This window comes from Camelina sativa, chromosome 14 (assembly GCF_030686135.1).
Source record: "Camelina sativa cultivar CO46 ecotype springtype chromosome 14, ASM3068613v1".
NCBI lineage: Eukaryota > Viridiplantae > Streptophyta > Magnoliopsida > Brassicales > Brassicaceae > Camelina > Camelina sativa.
Window position 1 is genome coordinate 4,870,119 of NC_141893.1, and position 19,478 is coordinate 4,889,596.

The 19,478-nt window shown below is 36.7% G+C and overlaps 6 protein-coding genes across 7 annotated transcripts; 4 read left to right on the plus strand and 2 right to left on the minus strand.

Annotated features, from left to right (window-relative positions):
• Window positions 1-57: 57 nt before the first annotated feature.
• LOC104770582 (uncharacterized) lies at window positions 58-2,119 on the minus strand. The gene is made up of 4 exons (XM_010495036.2): window positions 1,585-2,119; window positions 1,218-1,366; window positions 1,014-1,124; window positions 58-919 (listed from the first exon to the last, which is right to left on the minus strand). The coding sequence occupies exons 1-4, from the start codon at window positions 2,075-2,077 to the stop codon at window positions 335-337; spliced, it is 1,338 nt and encodes a 445-aa protein (XP_010493338.2). The 5' UTR covers window positions 2,078-2,119; the 3' UTR covers window positions 58-334.
• Window positions 2,120-2,234: 115 nt separating this feature from the next.
• Window positions 2,235-5,589, minus strand: LOC104739829 (glucan endo-1,3-beta-glucosidase 1). Its single transcript, XM_087484812.1, has 4 exons — window positions 5,025-5,589; window positions 3,494-4,804; window positions 2,812-2,839; window positions 2,235-2,698 (listed from the first exon to the last, which is right to left on the minus strand). The coding sequence occupies exons 1-4, from the start codon at window positions 5,095-5,097 to the stop codon at window positions 2,554-2,556; spliced, it is 1,557 nt and encodes a 518-aa protein (XP_087340938.1). The 5' UTR covers window positions 5,098-5,589; the 3' UTR covers window positions 2,235-2,553.
• Window positions 5,590-6,672: 1,083 nt separating this feature from the next.
• LOC104777082 (uncharacterized) lies at window positions 6,673-8,293 on the plus strand. Its single transcript, XM_019231130.2, has 6 exons — window positions 6,673-6,716; window positions 7,008-7,135; window positions 7,305-7,394; window positions 7,539-7,625; window positions 7,775-7,896; window positions 8,002-8,293. Exons 3-6 carry the CDS (start codon window positions 7,390-7,392, stop codon window positions 8,160-8,162), a joined length of 375 nt encoding a protein of 124 aa, XP_019086675.2. The 5' UTR covers window positions 6,673-6,716; window positions 7,008-7,135; window positions 7,305-7,389; the 3' UTR covers window positions 8,163-8,293.
• A 1,782-nt stretch (window positions 8,294-10,075) lies between these two features.
• LOC104739830 (lactoylglutathione lyase GLX1-like) lies at window positions 10,076-12,883 on the plus strand. Of its 2 annotated transcripts, XM_087484814.1 has the most exons (9): window positions 10,076-10,530; window positions 11,060-11,164; window positions 11,258-11,382; window positions 11,528-11,592; window positions 11,689-11,901; window positions 11,977-12,024; window positions 12,121-12,228; window positions 12,333-12,485; window positions 12,579-12,883. In XM_087484814.1, exons 2-9 carry the CDS (start codon window positions 11,064-11,066, stop codon window positions 12,618-12,620), a joined length of 855 nt encoding a protein of 284 aa, XP_087340940.1. In that variant the 5' UTR covers window positions 10,076-10,530; window positions 11,060-11,063; the 3' UTR covers window positions 12,621-12,883. The 2 variants fall into 2 exon arrangements, with proteins under 2 accessions (XP_087340940.1, XP_087340939.1); XM_087484813.1 differs by lacking the exon at window positions 10,076-10,530 and having other exon boundaries at window positions 10,935-11,164.
• Window positions 12,884-15,032: 2,149 nt separating this feature from the next.
• Window positions 15,033-15,628, plus strand: LOC104739831 (uncharacterized). Its single transcript, XM_010460291.3, has one exon. It carries the CDS (start codon window positions 15,085-15,087, stop codon window positions 15,370-15,372), a length of 288 nt encoding a protein of 95 aa, XP_010458593.1. The 5' UTR covers window positions 15,033-15,084; the 3' UTR covers window positions 15,373-15,628.
• A 616-nt stretch (window positions 15,629-16,244) lies between these two features.
• LOC104739832 (aminomethyltransferase, mitochondrial) lies at window positions 16,245-18,612 on the plus strand. Its single transcript, XM_010460292.2, has 4 exons — window positions 16,245-16,603; window positions 16,979-17,551; window positions 17,658-17,776; window positions 17,915-18,612. The coding sequence occupies exons 2-4, from the start codon at window positions 16,991-16,993 to the stop codon at window positions 18,459-18,461; spliced, it is 1,227 nt and encodes a 408-aa protein (XP_010458594.1). The 5' UTR covers window positions 16,245-16,603; window positions 16,979-16,990; the 3' UTR covers window positions 18,462-18,612.
• Window positions 18,613-19,478: the final 866 nt, after the last annotated feature.

A 19,478-nucleotide genomic window follows, 5' to 3' on the forward strand; every position in this document is an offset into this window, starting at 1 on the left:
CTCATTACAAAAGGTGGGGCATTGTTAATCAATCAACTTGTGATTACCATATGATCATTACAAAAGGTGAGGATCATATTGATTTGTGATTAGTTTCTTAATCCTCATTACAAAAGGTGGGGCATTGTTAATCAGTAAGACTGATCTTTCAGTTCCAATCAGGAAATAAGGACTTTCCCAAACAAAACAAAAAAAAAAAACTAAAACCAAGATACCGTTTAACATCAGTTTGAAACGGATAAACCCTACACACCAATCTTGGTGTTTCATACAGTTTTTGACCATAGTCACAAAAGTTATACTAACCAAACTTCGAGCTCTGAGTAGTTTGACCTCATTTTGGGGAAAGGGTTAAAAGAAGACCGAAATGATCGCTAGGCAACACCGGGAGCTCTAACTTCTTGATATCACCCCTCACTTTCTTCTCTTTCACATGTGATATTTCAGGAATCGCCTCTTTCCCAACCATCTCGATTCCACCAAGCTTGTAATCATCCAGACGACACAAAATCCGGTCTAACCGTTTCTGCAAAGCTCGGTTGCCAGACAACATTGGGTTTGCTTTTGTGTCGTATGTAAAACCAATATCACCTGGTTTCAAAACCTCCCAAGCATCGACCCATTTGTCTAGTAAAGGAAATTTACCATCTAGCTTGTCATCCCAGTTCATGTCTCCCCCGAATATCACGTTGGTATGAGCTCCAAGAATCTCGATTGCCTCTTTCGCTTGTTCAACGCGTTCTCGACTGAACATTTGGTCCCATTTTGGAGGACCTGGAGACGGACTCTCGAGATGGCTTGTTGCAAAGACAAGTGGCTTTCTCCCTGGAACTTCAACTTCTGCAATAGATAGTTCTCTTCCCATTATCGAGTTCCGAAAGCTTTTGCTGCTGAATGATTTCACCCCTAGCTTGCTCAACTGCAAATAACCCATAAGGGGTCAATTACAAAATAACAGGAAATATCCAAATTTAAACGCTCAGAGCCTCGTAGAAGCGGGAAGAGTCTTTTACCAGCATGCAGTAGTAGGCTCCCGAATCAGCCACATCAACTGAGACAGAACAAGAATACCCTTTCCACCAGTTGGACTTGCGGAAAATATTATAGATTGCAGGAGTGACTTCCTATAAGACCTCACAAAAACCGTTTGTCAAAAAGCTGAACTACTAAAATTTGAAGATAGACATCACTCAGTGGTAAAATGAAAAAATAATGACCTGAAAACATATGAGATGAGGAGAATGAAGCTGAATAATCTGACCGATAGCTCTCATCCTTAGATTCAACTCAAGGTCTTCACGGAACCAAACATTGTAGCTCAAGATCTTTAAACTAGACAAAGGTGTTCCTGATTCAGAAGCTTCCCCTACAAAAACAAAAAGTGACAAACTAAGTACTTATGCATCAAGGAACAATAGAAAGCAACCATTAAGCTGAACGAGTAGAAACCACCAAATCTTGGATGAAACACACATCACATCACACAGTAACAAGAGAATAGTCTATTAAAGTTATAAATAAGGTATGAGCCATACAGAATCACACAGACCTCTAAAACCCCTAGGGAGTACAAAAAGAACCGACCTTTCGTTTCAATTTCTTTGTTCTTCTTCTTCACAACACCCTGCGATTCAGAACGAACAACAGAACCACCATCAACCTCTACGACGTCATCATCCATAGCCTTACGTTTGTTGCTGCACCGCCGAAGAGGAAAGAAAACAGAGCCGACGGAGGAATCAGGGTTACTACTATCGAGACCCGAATCAGTCAATTCATCAAAGCCCAGTAGAGAAGACGCTGACGATCGCGTTCCACAGACATCGCAGATTGAGTTCTTGTACGTGTTCAAGAAAGTGCAAGCCTTGCAAGCCCACTTCGCTTCATCGTTCGTGGAAATAGCGAGAGAAGGAGACGAAGAAGAAGGGAGAGATACGGGAGTCAAACAGATCATGCAATTGAGTTTCTGAGATGGAGAATTGAGGAAAGTGCATTTGTTGCAGGACCAAGAGGTCGAGGAAGACGATGACGACATTGGAAGAGTTGTGAGAATTCTGAAAAATCGAGTTTTTGACATTTAACCCTAATTCCCCTTCTCCGATTTTGGCTTCTGTCGCTTAGGTTTCCACTTAACGGCTATACGTATAACACGGCGCCGTTTCGATTGGCTCTCAAATTCAAAGCTTAAATGGTGAACCGTAATTAAACCGAAACTAACCGAGTCAAAACCGTAATTCGAAAGGAGAATACAGTATAACAATGTCAATAATGTTCAAGGAAGACAGGTTTTATACAAAATTTTAATTGCCACAAACAAGAATACAAGAGACTAATAAAATGGTCTACAAATAAAACAAGAAATTACAATCTAATAAAATGTTTTAAGACCTAAAATAGTAACTTTGCTGACACCTTCGTAGGCTAGTGGTGTTGCCACTATGAAGACCTGGTTGGTACTATATGGCACTGGAGTTCGAGTGCGTTCCCGTCATGGGATCAAAATGGGCTTCAATGGAGTTAAACACTTGTAACTCACCGTGCAAAAATGATAAATCACCAAAATGGTAGCAACATAGAAGATGTTACAAGAATCATGATACTGACGTAGAAGCCACTTGAGAGACTCCTTGAGGTGGCTTCACCCGCGGCGACTTGAGTTGAATTCACCACTGTCTGTGTCCTATTTCCGACCTTCTTGCTGCACAAAAAATCTCATTGATTAACGAAAGCTTTTAAATGATTGTATCACGTCTAAAAATATAGATAATGTGTTGTCAAAGGGAGTTGTTATACACAAAAAAACTTTCATACCTTCCCGGGAAAATGCAGCTTCCATGACCTGAAAACATACGCATCTTCCTAATTTAGAAACTTTTATAATGAAAGACACGAAAAAGGAGAAAGACTTTTAGATCTAGTTAACACCATTTACAGATTTACACAACAAGGCTATGATCTTGACAAAACTTTTATTGTTATAGCCTGCTTATGAACCAAAGTAATAGACATGAAGAAGAAAAGAGTTGAATATGGATGAGAAGGTACAAGCAAGGCTAGGATGTTTTCTGAGACCATATGGTCGCAGTATATTCCTCCGGATTCCCAAAAACAAACAAGCTTTACTGAAGGTGATTTACAACCATGATTCGAGATTCATAAACACCAGAACCTTCTTTGGGAACTACCTTCTATGTATTGGCTACAAAATCTGGTTAACACTGGTCTAGGACGTGTTACTTGCTTACAGCGATTAGAAACTGAATTGAGAATGGAAAAGCTTAAAAGTCACCCAAGTCACACAAGTTTCAGCATATAAGTATTTACCAAGACTCTATTTTGGCATAAGACCAGATCAGACCCTCCCAACTTAGAATCTAAACTCTAACAAATTCAGAAGGTGCTTCTTGATTGTCATAAGTCTTTTACTATAGATCTTCAAACTGAAAACCGTAACACGAAAAAGAAGAAAAGGAAGGAGACGAAAAGAGCTTACTTGGGTCTGTAGTAGTGATCATTGCCACACCTTTGAAGTCACATGAACCAGAAGCTCTTCCTTCCTTCTGGTAATAACTATTAAAAGCAAACGAAGCATGCCCCTTCACGTTATTCGGCTGATAACAACTCTCGCCAGGTTGAATCTCACTACAATTAGCTCTCCCAGGTCCACAAGACCAATCCAATGCAGCTTGAAGAGTCTTTGCATCCACACCATCCATAGCAATGCAGTAAGTCTGGTTTGTTGTATCATTTGCTAAGAATGTTCCACTTCCAGATACATGAAGCAAATAAACAGGCGTAGAGTTCCCGTAGAATAATCCCCAGCTAGCTTCACTAATAGGAGGAGACCTCAAATCCTCGTTAAACAGCTCATAAATGTAGACACTTGGGGTCATCTCAGGATGCAAAGGAGTACCGGATCTATCAAATATATGCTTGATCAAATTGGAGTTATACGTATCAGCATTATCGATAGTAGCATATGGCTCTTTCGAATCACCTTTTGAAGGCCACCCACTCTCGGTCACAAGCACAACCACATCAGTCACATTCAAGTTTTTCATCGAGACATAAGCAGAATCAACCATAGCATCAAGCACATTAGTGTAATGCAACAAAGTGTTGGGGTCAACCATTTCTTTAGTCGGCGTCAAGGGCTCGAACAAACAGTTATCGAGAGGAACCACGCCTTTGTTCTGCATATAGACATAGTAAGGATACAGATTCATCATCAAAGGAGAACCAGTTTTGGACAAGAACTGAAGCAACGGAAGCATAATGGAATGCCAAGTCTGGTTAAAGTAAGCTTGAGAAGGCGGGAAAGTGTCAAGCATGATGGAAGCTGCGTGAGGCGTAGAGACCTTGATTTGAGTGTGGAGATTAGAAGCAACGAGAGCATTGTACAAAGACTCAATCGCAGGTAAAAGCAAAGGAGCTGAAGAAGGCACAGTAGTTAAAACCTCATCTCCAACAGAGATAGCTGTGATTAACGTCTCAGGGTAATAAGCAACCACATTACGACCAATCCAAGACGCAGCTGTACTGTTGGAAGATCCAATTGCGAGAAGCTGATTGTTCGGTACACTGATTATAACCCGTATCTTGGTTTTAGCCAATGCTTTGAGCAATTCTGGATCAGCGTCGTATAATCTGACGTGGTTTACTTTCTGAGTTTGGAGGAATTTGACCAGTTCCGTCGGTGAGAGGAGATTAGTGACATCTGTGCCGATGTTGAAACCAACAAAGGGATCTTTGTCTTGTTCCTGAACCTTAACATTGTGAGATAAAGACGACGAACTCGCTGCACCTATAAAGCAAGACTAAGCTAGTTAAAAATCGAAACTTGGCAATGATTTTTAACTATAAACTAAGAAATCAGTTAATAGAGGTTTTGTCTAGATTTGGATTCGAAATAAAAAAAGGCAATCTTTAGCCAAGTGTTAACTCTAAAGAAAATATAAAATATATAAAATTCGTCAATTTGGGGGAATTTAGAACTAAAAAAATGTGATTTTTAGGAAACTTACCAGAAATCAAAAGAAGAACGGAGAAGAAGAAGAAGAGAACAGGAACGGTGGAAGGCATGTTAGAGACAGCCATTGAAGAGGAGCTTGAGCTTGAAGTGATTATGCAAAAACTCTTCCCCTTCAGATTCAGAGTCGGCTGCTAGAGGTTCTTGCATTATCTTCCGGTAGATTTGTTGCTGTATGGTTGAGATAACCTAAAGAGGAACGAAGGAGGAGAAGAAGAAGAGAGATTAGACAACATTTTTTTTGGGGGGGGGGGGGGGGGGGTTTAGGCTGAATGAAGGAAAGATTTATGACTCTGAGCTTCCACGTGAACCGACTCTGCTCGCTCCTCCCCACACAAACTGGTTTCTTTTGCATCAGACCATATCTGAATTTACCGTAATACCCTTGAATTCTGATAAAGCGCCAGCTAGACATCACTATATGTAATCTTTAATAGATTTTGGTACATTTTTTTTGTAAAATTATGTAAGAAAACAAATTAAAATAAAATAAAGATAAATTGTTTGTACACACAGATAAACAAAAAAAATTCGAAAATATTTTTTTTGGTTTTAATATTGGCTATGGAATGTTGGTGTTGACCACATCCACATGTGATAAAAGTGGACAAATGTAAGAAGGTAACAATGCCCTTTTTGTGGAATCACTCTCTACTGTTTAGGAGTTTTCTATGTGTATTTATCTTTTTGGTCATTGAGATATTTCCATCAAAAACATTGAACTACAAGTTGAGAAAAAGAGAACAATTACAACCTATGCTTTCGTTGAATAAACTTAGAAGACGGTAGCCCATTTTATTTATTTGTTGATTATAACACATTTTGATTTTATCATCTCAACCAATAGTTAGATAACTAAATATACCTTTTTTCAAAATATAAGATGTTTTAGAACAGTTTTTTGTTTTATAATATAAAATGTTTTCAAATTTACATATGCAACTCTTATGATAAAAGTACAAACAAACAAACCAAAACTAAGAAAAGAGGAACGTTTTATGGAGTTTAAAAAGTTAAGGCATCTTAATCAGATTCCCTCGTTGTAGCTTTTAGGTATAAATTACATATTTCAAATAATAAACATTTTCTTAAACTATATAATTAATATATATATAGCTCATCTCCTTAATATAAACATAAGCAAATTTTCATTACAAAAGGAAAAAAGATGGTAAGAAATCTTTAGATATAGAAAATTAGAAAGTAAATTTCTACAGCCACAAGCTTCTTTATTCTAAAACATTTACAAGATGTTGAATATTATCGTAATCGCCTTCAAACTTAAAAACTACGAAGAAAAAAGTAGTTATATTCTTATGATCTTATATTCTTATCTAAGAGTATCTCCATCAAAGGTTGTAAACTATATCTTAAGAGTTGCTTAGGTAAAAAAATAAATCAGATAAATGGAAAAAAAAACAAAATTACCTAGTGATCGATCCTTATGTTAGATATTTAAGGATCACTAAGGATCAAGGTTTTGTCAATTCCTGATTGGTTGAAGAGATTTTTTTTTTCTTTGCCTCATTTGTGTCGCCTATGCTCTCTCTCTCTCAGTTTTACGATCCACCGCCAAATTTTTGTTCACCGTCGTTCTTGTCTCCGCCTGATTGCATCTAGGTTGTTCTCAAGAGCTTTGTGAGAATCTCTGCTTCAGCGACTCAAACACCTGAAAGAGTTTCACAAGGTTTGTTCTCTCATTCTCTTTGTCGATCACTCCCCATCCCAATACCCAAAACCCCAAATTTTTTGTGTTCTTCAAAATCTCATCCACATAATTGGGTTCAGGAACCTGAATCGATTTTTTTTTATTTTATTTGTGCAAGAGAATTAGTATTCGCAGAATTAATATGATCGAATCGTTCATATTTATTTTGTTTCATAACTGGTAGCGTTGATTGTTGGAGATATGTTTATTTGCTCGTAAGTCGTAAGGCTCTCTCTGTTTGGTTTCTCCGATTTAAGCCTTTTTTTTCAGGGCCGTTTCGTTGTGAGTGATGAAGATGCTTTGTTGAATACTCAGTGCCCGAAGAAATTGGAGCTGCGATGGAATAGTGAAGTCACTTCTAGCGTTTATGCTACACCCTTGATTGCTGATATTAACAGGTATGACTTATTATTTCCACCAAATTCTATTATGTTGATTGATTCTGTATACAACACTTACTCACAACTAGATGTTTATATTTTGAATTGGGTTGTTTGTTTTCGCTGAGGATCATCACTGCTTCTTCCATATATTGTGCTTAAAGCCAGATTTGTTTTATCGTTGCAGTGATGGAAAGCTTGACATTGTTTTTCTCTCTTCTCTCTCCGTCGGTTCACCATTCTCTCTGTTTCTGGGATGGGTGATTTCTTCAATGAGGTTAGTTTCGATTACTCCTTCTACTAGTGTTTGTTGTTTTGATTCTTCTTATCGATTTGTTTTTTTTTTTTGTTATTGAAGTCGAATCTTCGATTTGGAATATTGAAAAGAAGATAGACTTCTGACTCTTCAAATTTGATTCAGACTTAGAACAACGTTGGTGTTGCTTTTGGAACTTCTTACTATCATCTTCACCCTAACCATGCAACTCTCCTCTAGGATCTTCTTCTTGTACGCTTCTTTCTCTCTTCTCTTCTCTGAGACTTGCTTATTGTCTCTTGTTTTTGATCACTCGTTTTGGATTAAATAACTATTGCCTTCACATCAATCATGGCTATCTTTGTAATCGAGAGGATTGATGAGAGGCTGTAATATTACAGGTTTTTCGATGACCTTAAACCATATGCTTTAGTACAGTTTGTTCATTGCATTGTCATTCCCTTGATGTTTATTCTATTACCTCCAATGTATACACATTCTACGTATTTGCTTTGGGCTGCAGGTTAGTGCTAAGGGTTTATGTTGATATATATCTTCAGTTTGCTTTTGCAGTTATAGCTTTCTTACCTCTGGTTCTTATTCTAGATTCAATTGGCTGAAATTGCAGGATTTTATCTCTTAGCCAAAGTGGAAGAAGCTGCTGATAAGCCTATATATAGCTGGAAATTGACTGGGAATTGCAGATTCATATTCAAACCGTTCTCACCGTCTAACTTGTTTGGTTTCATATATAATCACAATCGGTTAATGTTTCTTTGTTATGAATGAATTTCAGTGTTTCAGTTTTGTTTTTATGTATGAGTTTTAGTTTAATTTAAACATGTTTGACTGATTTGTGTTTTAGTTTGTATCCTTTCATGCGGTTTGGGGAGAAGAAGAATAAGACAAAGTTCTTAATCTAACTTTTTAGCAACTTTCAATGGACCAATAAAAATTTACAGCTTCTTAAGAAGTTCTTAATCTAACTTTTATCAAAATTAATAAGAAAATATGTGTTAAGCAACTTTGTTTAAGATTCTTTGATGGAGGTACTTTAACTAAGCTAAACGAAAACGAACCTAAATAAATATATTACTAAAATAATGTGTTCACAGTAATAGTTGAACATAATAATAATATTCAATGATGTGGGTGGAGGAGAAGAAAAGAAAACGACTACATTATTAAAAGATTCTGAAACTTTTTTAAAAAAATCAGATAAAAATAGTAAAAATAAATGAACCGTGACATTTTTTTGTCTCTGTCTAGCAATGATTAAATCTACAGTACAGTACAGTAAACAGTTACATATTTATTTAAAAGAAAATACACAAAGAGTTTGATTTATAACCCGATTGTTGGGATACAATCCAAGTCCCATATCTGAAGTTTGAAAAGTTTATCATTAATATATAAAGAGTTAGAGTTAATCTAATAATTATCAATTGGATTTTAGTTGGAAACCCAAAATAAACCCAAATTTAACATGGTATCAGAGCCCAAGATTAAAATTCTGGTGGACCTAGAAAAGTGGATACGGACATGCCTCTTGTTAACCCGAATAATGGGAGCCCAATAAGAGGTTTATTATCGGTCCAAGTGGAATCGGTTCGAGATGGAGTTATCATCTCGAGGAGGTGTGTTAAAATCTCATATGTGGTCCTTGGTTTGAAGAGGAGATTGTTGGGATACAATCCAAGTTCCACATTTGAAACTTGAAAAGTTTATCATTAATATATAAAAAGTTAGAGTCAATCTACTAATTGCCAATTGGTTTTTAGTTAGAAACCCAAGATAAATCCAAATTTAACACCTCTTACCTTAGTTTGAAGAGAAATGTCGTTTGATGATTATCAATCATAAAAATGACGAAAAGTTTATGGTGTCAATCTATGTTTCCTATTGCTAAGGTTTTAGTCATTTGTTCTCGTTTATAACTATTTTGTGTTACTAATTGGATTAAAAAAAATAATTGTCATTCAATGATGACTTTGGCCTAGAGAAAGAGACCACCACCTTAAACACAACTGTAAAAACAAAATAATGTAGTTAGGCAATGGTTCAGAATTGAGAATTCAATTTTGAAGACAACTTTCTAATCACTTTTATGCATAAAGAAGCCTTCTTCTTTCTTTATGATAGTGCCGAAAAGAACAATGAACAATGACTATATTTCAAAAATCAAAACTAAACATATATGAAGCTTATGATATTTCATAAATAAGAAATTGATCAACCTTCAAATATTATTTTTTTATCGTATGTAAACTTTTGTATACAAAAAATCACTACAAATGTGTATTATAAGTTTATAACAAAAGAAAAAATACTTTCTAAATGGGCTGAGACCGATTTCACCGAATGATGGGGCCTCGGTATTCGGTATAACAATCATAATAGCAATGTCATGATACATGAACGTCTCAGACAAAAAAGACAAAACACATTACCAAACTAAAATAAATACACCTAACTTAGATAAATAATGTGGCTTTCTTGCTTCATTTCATATAATAAATAACTTTTGTGCCTGTGTGTTGCCTAGCTCTTGTAGCTCGAGTGGTCAGCGACGGTACTCTCAGTGCAACGCATGGCAAGTTCGATGCTCGGGCAAGGCACAGAGAGAGAGACCAAACACAAAGAATCACAAAAAAAAAAAAAAAAAGCTTACTGACAATATATGAGGTATTCTAAAATATCTCTTTTTTTTCTTTTTCTTTTTGTGTGTCTCGGCTTTTGGCAAATGTACAAAGATCACATCACATGAAACACGACTCTGCTTGAACGTGATTCCATTCTATGCTGAGTCTGTGCCGACTGTCGAAAACAGAGCATGTTTTAAAAACACCTGTTTCACGCGCCCACGCGTCGTTCCATAACAGGGCTGTTAGAAACGGTGGCTCACCATCTTTTCACAAATAATACATTCATCCATCGGTTGTAATGCGTCTGTGATGATCGCACTATATCACAGGCAGTAGCAGAAACATTGTCGGCAATCTGCTATTAAAAAACTCTATTATTATTTTCTCTCTGTTGTGTTGTGTCATCATCATCATCCATACATCACCTTCAAACTCTATTTAAAGTGACGATCTTTGCCAAAACACTGACTGAATCGAGTGGCTTAGTTTTTTTCGTTCCGTACATCTTCCAGGTGAGTTTTTTTTTTTTTTTTTTTTTTTTTTTCAGTTTTGTTTTGTTGTTGTTGAAGATGATGATCTCTAGTCCCGTTGTAAAGTTTTGATTTTCAAAATCTGATTCCACCGATCAGTTTCGTTCTATCAATCCGGTGTGTTTCCGGATCTGATTTCGGATAGGATTCGTGAATCTAAGTGTTGTATTTGACTGATCTTTGTGTTATATAAATGATCATTGAGAAATCGAAATTGATTTCCTTTTTTTTGTTTTTGTTTATAGCGACTGATTCGTATTATTCGATTCATTGGGTATGTAAATTTGAGACCTTTTGGGGATTGTAAAATGCATATGGTGTTGTTGAGATTAGTGATATGTTTGTATAGGATTTAACTGTGTTTTATATCAGGAGAGAGCAAGTTTTTAGGGGGTGGGAACATGAATGAGATTCCTTGCGCTTCCATGTTGAGGCTGTGTCACTATTTTGTGTCGATTTGTAGTGTTCACTTTGTTTCAATGATAGCAGCTGAATCGAATTTTGTTTTTAGAAATATGGCTGAGGCTTCCTCTGACGTGATGGATTGGCCTAAGAAGGATAACCGTCGTTTTCTCCATGTTGTCTACCGCGTTGGTGATCTTGATCGCACCATTCAGTATGTCTTTTATCACTTTCCGCTGTGATACCATTATGATTCTTCATTTTGATGTGACTGGAGTATCTGATGATGTTGTTTACTTCTCACCAGGTTTTACACTGACTGCTTTGGTATGAAGCTGTTGAGGAAAAGAGATATCCCTGATGAGAAGTATTCTAATGCTTTTATGGGTTTTGGACCTGAAACATCTAACTTTGTTGTGGAGCTGACTTATAGTATGGCCCTCTTTCACTCTCTGTTGTTCCCTGTTAGCACTGTTTCAATATTCATATCTTTCAAAAATATCAACTTATGCGCTTTTTTCACAAGTGAAGTCACTTAGTTCTAATGTTAAATGAGTCAAAAACGTTTGTTTTGCAGATTATGGAGTTAGCTCATATGATATTGGAACTGGATTTGGGCATTTTGCCATTTCAACTCAAGATGTAAGTCTTCCTACATTGTGTTTGGATATCACGAATCAACATATGTATGTGTGTGAAGCCCTGAACGGAGAGAGGATTAACCACCTTTTTGTTTAGGTTTCCAAAATTGTTGAGAGTGTCCGTGCCAAGGGTGGAAATGTCACTAGGGAACCTGGTCCAGTCAAAGGTGGAAACAGCATCATTGCGTTTGTGAAGGACCCTGATGGTTACACTTTTGAGCTCATCCAGAGGGGTCCAACTCCTGAACCACTCTGTCAAGTTATGCTTCGTGTTGGTGATCTCGACCGCGCCATCAAATTCTATGAAAAGGTAATGCAGTGAATATGTTGCCTTTATGTCTATATATTCATTAGTAGTGTTAACTAAACTTCTAATTCCCTGCAGGCCCTCGGGATGAGACTCTTGAGAAAGATTGAGAGACCTGAATACAAGGTGAAGTACTGTAATCAGTCATTGTCATGTAGACATAATTTACCTTTTTGAGCTACATTGTGACTTACTGAGTCTTGTTGTTGTTGGATGAAACAGTACACCATTGGTATGATGGGATATGCTGAAGAATACGAATCCATAGTTTTGGAGCTGACCTACAACTACGATGTGACTGAGTACACAAAGGGAAATGCATATGCACAGGTCTGGGCTCTAGACATGCCTTTGTTGCTACTCTTTCTGATGTCATTAAAACCGGTTCGTGTTCATTTCTTTGATAAATTAAATGGTTAAATGTGATAAAACAGATTGCAATAGGCACTGATGATGTGTACAAAAGCGGTGAAGTTGTGAAGATAGTCAGCCAAGAGCTAGGAGGAAAGATCACTAGAGAACCTGGTCCCGTTCCTGGAATTGGCACAAAGATTGTCTCATTCCTCGACCCAGATGGCTGGAAAACGGTTAGTATACAATCCATTAAAAATGTTTCTAACGGTGGAACCTTCAGGAATTTTGATTTGGTGTTTAAAAGGTTTGGTTGTTTAAAATGACAGGTGCTGGTAGACAACAAAGATTTTCTGAAGGAACTGGAATGAGGAGAGCGATGATGGTCGAGACTCGAGATAACGAAACCATTATAATAAACATGTGATGGTAAAAATAAAGGAAGACTTAGTCGTGTTTGATCTGAAATAAGAAGATGTGGTTTAGTTTGTGTCGTGCTATGTGTGCTTGTTCCTTTTTGTCTTTGAGCTTTTCTCTACTATGGTCCCTGAATAAAAATGTTTCCACCACCTTGAGAGGGTTTGGTGTTTTTCCGGTATGGACGGTTTAGTAGAATAAGATTTTCCGTACCAAATCGGTTTTCTCTTCTATCAAATCCGGCTAACTATATGCAGCATTAGATAAAGATTTCATTGAAACTAAACTCTGTACAAGAGTGTGTTTTATTCATTGATTGAACTTAAACAACCTTCTTAGCCAAACAAAACTGTTAGTTTGAGTGTTGATAAGTAGTACTTATACTAGGATCGAGTAAAATAACAGTTTGGATATAAAACATGTGTTTGTATTCAATATAACAACATGCGTTTTCAATATATGTAGTCACATGAAAACTCAGCCACTACCGCAAAAAGATAAGGAGATCAAATTAGTTGGCTATATTAATGGAGTATGGATCCACCCACTTTGTACTACAACTATCATTCGAATTTTGAAAGCCATTTATAATACACATTCCATATAGAGCCCTACCCACTACGAAACCGGCAGGTTCTAAAATTTCTAATCATAAATCTCTATTTTTCACTTTGCTTGCTACATTTACATGCCGATGAAAACTGATGCTGCAGAAGTTCGATCAGTTATATGTATCCAGTACCGGTTAAAAGAGAAACAATTAAACTTAACGTCATTCGGTTTAGTTTAGGTTTAGGGCGGATCTGATCTTCATAGGTCTCAAGATCATGTGTGTATATAAATTTGATTTTGGATTTGGGACCAAAAGTAGTATAGACTGTATATAGTGGTATTTCTTTTGACCTCCCAATTAAATTATCCATTGAAAAACGGTTGGGTTGTGGGTCTTTTTATGTTCTTATTTACCTAACCATCACGGCATCTCGATTCACACATTTTTAACATCCGGTAACATGTTTGCATCTTGCAAAAATTAGATAACTGATTATGACAATAAAATGAAACTACTGGACAAAAATTGTTTAAAAATGTGTATTAACAAAAACAAATGTTTAAGAATGTATCTCATATATAATAAAACGGAAGTCACAACATTGTTTTGTAGACTATATAATTTTAATAAGTTGGTTACAAATATGTTTTACATTAATTGATATTGATATTAATTTGTTACAAGTTATGTGGTAGGTGTAACCCGTAACAGTTCATTTTCGGAAGATTTTAGGAATCAATCAGTTGCTTCCAAAAATTTTAAAAAGAGAATATTCTTAATTCTCTTTTTGCTCACACCAAAATATATCCTCCAAAGATTTAATTGCTATCACGTTATTTCCAAAAAAAAGAAACAAAATATTACAAATTAATTGTAAACAAAATAAAAAAAACTGGTAAGCATAAAAAAGGAATAAAATCTAAAAAAATAATAACAATTAATCGTGATTTCTAATATCTTAATCTACATTAAATTTAAAATCACAGAAGAATCTTCAAAACTGCCAATATAAATAATACAAATCACCTCTCACAAAAAATGCCTCGCTCATATTCATATACCTAAACACAAAAAAAAAATGACGATGGTTTCTCAGTTCACAATGTTAAACCATCTGAAATCCTACAAAAATTCATAGTGCATTCCGGCAAAGATTGGACTAATTATTCCAAAAATGTTGGAATGTCATTTGAGATGGTTTTGGCCTATCAAGATGTAATTATTTCTTATCAAAATCATATAAATAATATTTCATTATGGTAATTATAAAATAAACAAAACAAATTACAACCCGTGCTTTAGCACGGATCCTAATTTAGTGTTATGTTTATATTATTATATACGAGCTAGCGATGATGATCACATCCATATTCTAACATGAGACTGTGAAATGATACTAACACTAATATATGAGCGATATAAGTCGATCATCCATTGATTCCCAAAACACATGAATATCGTATAAACAGATCAATTGTACTGAAAGTTTGATAAAATGAACTCAAGTCTCTAAAATTTGGAGTTGCAAATAAATGTAAATATTTATATTGCTTAAGATAACGTTTCCATGCATTACGACGATTTACTTAACAAGATTCTATAAAGTCGATTGATGCTAAGTTAAATCTCGTTGTATACAAATACAATTCGTTGGACATGTTCAGTAGACTAATTTATATACGCTACATAACCTACATTGTACTCATACGTAGGTCGTCATTAATACGCTACATATTTGCATTTATTGCTCACAAACATTACATATATGTGTGTGTGTGTGTATTCATAACTGCCTATATATAGGCTTGTAACACAACTCTCTGATTCACCATAATCAAAAAGAATCTTAAACATAAAAGCAAAACATGAAAGGCACATTTACTCACTCTCTTGTGCTTCTCTTCATTGCACTTGTTTGTGCCAATGTCGGTGCTAGGAAACTTATGTCCGGGGATACCAAATTCAAGGATGAGAAATCTTTCCTCGGAGGCGGCGATAGCGGTGGTGGCCTAGGGCTTGGCCTTGATAGCGGAGCTGGTCTTGGTGGGCTTGGGATTGGTGCCGGAGCTGGACTAGGGTTAGGTGGAGGTGGAGGGGGCGGTTTCGGCGGGGGAGCCGGTGGCGGACTCGGTGGTGGTGGTGGCCTTCCTTGAACGTGTAAACTGTCAAGTGTGCGTGAGAGAGCTCACTAGTTCTCAGCTTATTATACTAATTAAGTCACTTTCATTGTCTTAATAAATTTAGAGGTTACCTTCAATCTTCGGATTTCAACTTTTATTTAAACTTCAATATTTGAATCAAACGTCTTAGCTACTAGCTAGCTACCGTAATGCTAGTAATCGTATTTTGTGTAACGTTCGCCATTTCATATCTATGATTAAATAGTGCAACTGTGCAACGTTTCTCTTACTGGCATTACTTTTTTTTTCTTATTTATTAATAAATCGATTATGAAAAGAAAAAAATCCTATAAGTTGATCAAGAAATATATAGTCACACTATAGCTACAAGAACTAAAACATATGATTGGAGTATTGGACATAAGGTTTGACAATATGGCCAACTAAGGGTTGCAAGGACCAAAAAATCAAACTATAGAAAACTGTAAAATTTCTTATTAGCTCCCAATTCATATATTATTTAAGATGTGAGATTCTTACCAAAAATCGTGAAAACCAAAGAAAATATATTGAAATGCCAATGATCACATGATTGATGGTTGCAGGGAACACAAGATCGCAAATGAACATAATGCTAAGTCACATACAAGCAATAAAAATTTCTGAAAAACAGCTTGATATTGCATCATATTTCCATAGTAGTTGATTCTAAAATTTGGTTTAAATGTTTCTTGAGATACATGATAACTTAGTCAAACCATGACAAGAAGTGTTATTTTGAGTCCATATTCATATTAAAATCCTGAATTCTTTTTGGAATAATAATATGACAAAAATGCTAACATAGAAAAACGTCTACAACTCCAAAATTTTAATCGGAAAATACTTATATAATTGGGTTTGATATAAAATAAAAAAGGAAGAAGATAAAGATAGAAGAATACTTACCACTCAATGGGGATGCGGTTGCTTTGGCCTTTTCTTCGTTTGGCTGATGATCAGATCACTCCACCACCACCAACCCCATCTTTTGTCCTCCCATTTTTCCTATTCACAAATCTTTTCAATTTTAAACCTTTATTAATTCCATTTTTAATATTTTTAATCCTAGAAAATATATATATATATAAAGTCCCTTTTGCCATTGATACCAATATTTATTTCATTTATTTACTTCCAACAAAACCATCAGTTAATACTTACATAGTAGTATCAGGAATCTGGAACTGGACGAAGCTCCTCCAGTGGCAAAGTCTCAATCTTTGTAAGATTTCTACGCTACCCATTTTAGTTTTTACGTTTTCTTTCCACAGAATCGTTTTTATTTTGATCGCAGACAACATTTGTCTATGATTTGTTCTTCTTCCTCTTCTTTGTGACAATAAGAGTTCGATCTAATTGCGATTATTGATTTCCCAGATTGTTTCAGATGTTATATAATGAATCTGAATCTTATTGTTGATGATTTCTAGACTTTAAAAATGTTCTCTTTATGCCTGTGGTCTGTGGATTGTATTGCCTTTACATGAATCTCCTCTCTTCATTCATAGTTTAAGAGTTTATCAATGTCAATTCACTGAATTTGAAAATGTATTTTTTTATGGATTTTGAGTGTTCTTGGATCAAACTGTTTATGTAGCTTGAGGAGAAGATGAGAGGTGGTAGTCTATGGCAGCTAGGGCAATCCATAACACGTCGTCTTGCTCAAACTGACAAGAAGGTTGTGTCACGCCGCTACTTTGCATCTGAAGCCGACCTGAAAAAGACGGCTCTTTATGACTTCCATGTCGCCCATGGCGGAAAGATGGTTCCTTTTGCTGGTTGGAGTATGCCAATTCAGTACAAAGATTCCATCATTGACTCAACGGTTAACTGCAGGCAAAATGGGAGTTTGTTTGATGTTGCACATATGTGTGGTTTGAGCCTTAAGGGCAAAGATTGCGTTCCTTTTCTTGAGACACTTGTGGTTGCTGATGTGGCTGGTTTGGCTCCTGGAACTGGGAGCTTGACCGTGTTCACGAATGAGAAAGGAGGTGCCATTGATGACTCTGTGATTACCAAAGTGACAGATGACCATATCTATTTGGTAGTGAATGCTGGTTGTAGGGATAAGGATTTGGCTCACATTGAAGAACACATGAAAGCTTTCAAATCCAAAGGAGGTGATGTCTCGTGGCATATCCATGATGAGAGATCTCTTCTCGCCCTTCAGGTTTGGCTATTACTTTTGAACCAAAAGATTGTTCCATTTGCTGTTCTGTTGTTGCTGTATACTTGTAGTTACAGTACATTGCGATTGTGAACCTTGTGATGTGTAGGGTCCTTTGGCTGCTCCGGTGCTTCAACATCTGACTAAAGAAGACTTGAGCAAGCTTTACTTTGGGCAATTCCAGATCCTGGACATCAATGGTTCCACATGTTTCCTTACCAGGACCGGGTATAATCTTATGTCTCACTATCGCTTTGAGTCAGATGCTATAACATATATTTGTTTCTTGGTTCAAGTAGACAATAGCTCATGAGTAAGAGTTCTGAAGATCACATAGGTAATGATTGTGTCTGTTTTGGTTTCCAGGTATACAGGGGAAGATGGGTTTGAGATTTCGGTTCCATCTGAGCACGCAGTGGATCTAGCGAAAGCAATCTTGGAGAAATCCGAGGGTAAGATAAGGCTTACGGGTCTAGGAGCAAGAGACAGTCTCAGGTTAGAAGCAGGACTTTGTCTATATGGAAATGACATGGAGCAACACATTTCTCCTGTTGAAGCTGGGCTCACATGGGCCATAGGGAAGCGTAGAAGAGCCGAAGGTGGATTTCTTGGCGCCGATGTGATTCTCCAACAGCTTAAAGACGGACCTACAATCAGAAGGGTCGGTTTTTTCTCCTCAGGACCACCAGCAAGGTCGCATAGCGAGGTTCATGATGAGAGTGGGAACAAGATTGGAGAGATCACAAGTGGAGGGTTTAGCCCGAACCTGAAGAAGAACATAGCCATGGGGTATGTGAAGTCAGGTCAGCACAAGACCGGGACTAAAGTCAAGATCTTGGTTCGTGGGAAACCATATGAAGGCAACATCACAAAGATGCCGTTTGTGGCCACCAAATACTACAAGCCAACATGATCTTCTGTTTTTCTTTTATTTTGATTTCGCCTGAAAATATGTACGATATCTTGCCAAGAGGGCATTGCTTATTTCATTTCTATTGAAATAAATTTAACACATGTAAAAGACCAAATTATGAATGTGTTTACAGATTTGAACATCTCTAAAATTATCTTAGTTGCTGTTGATGTTGTTCCTCGAGAGAGGGAGCTAATTAGCAAGTCTTGGCCAGAATCTTGCATATGGAATTGATGTGGACTGCACTTGATGATCGAGCCGGTGTTCCTATATGGATCTCTTTCACGGCCACCAGACCTTCAATCTCCTGTATTATGTACGTGTTTACTTCCTTTGCTCTATCTGGATAAAGATTCTGGAATTATCTTCATAAATGAGGATGATGTTGTTCCTCGAGAGGGGTAGCTTTAGTTAGAACGGTTTAGGCTTAGGCAGAACCATGCTTTTGATGTTGATACACGATGCTTCGATCTAGCTGCATCTGTGGTTGATCGTCATGCGTTTTGTCATGTTAATGAGATAAGTTCTTCACTAGAACTGGTCTCAACATTACAAACTATTCCTGAAAATTGCTGTATCTCTCTTGGCTATGGATCATGTCGTTGTTGCTGAACTTAGGAGGATTGCAAGTGGTTGCTTCTCTTGTGGCTGGTTTCGTTTGTTTCCATGTTACTGTGATTGTTATACAGACCCTGCGATCATCTCTGCAGTCGCTTGTTCATGTGAGGCTCACCTCATGTTAAAATAAAATTACTTGAGCATCTGTTGACAGTGATGGACTACTATTGAGTTATTTGTCAGAACATTAGCTCCTCTGCAGATCTCGTCCACACCCACATGGTGTTTCCATGGTCTTCAGGCTGTGTTATTGTAGGCTGTGTTTCAAGAAAGGGTGAGCTGTATTCATTGAATTCTTATGGCTGATGTCATGGCATTGAGAGTTGGAGTTGATCTCAGTGCCAATAATACAACCAGAAGCTCTGTGATTACAGTTTCAAGCCTCTCACGATAGTTATT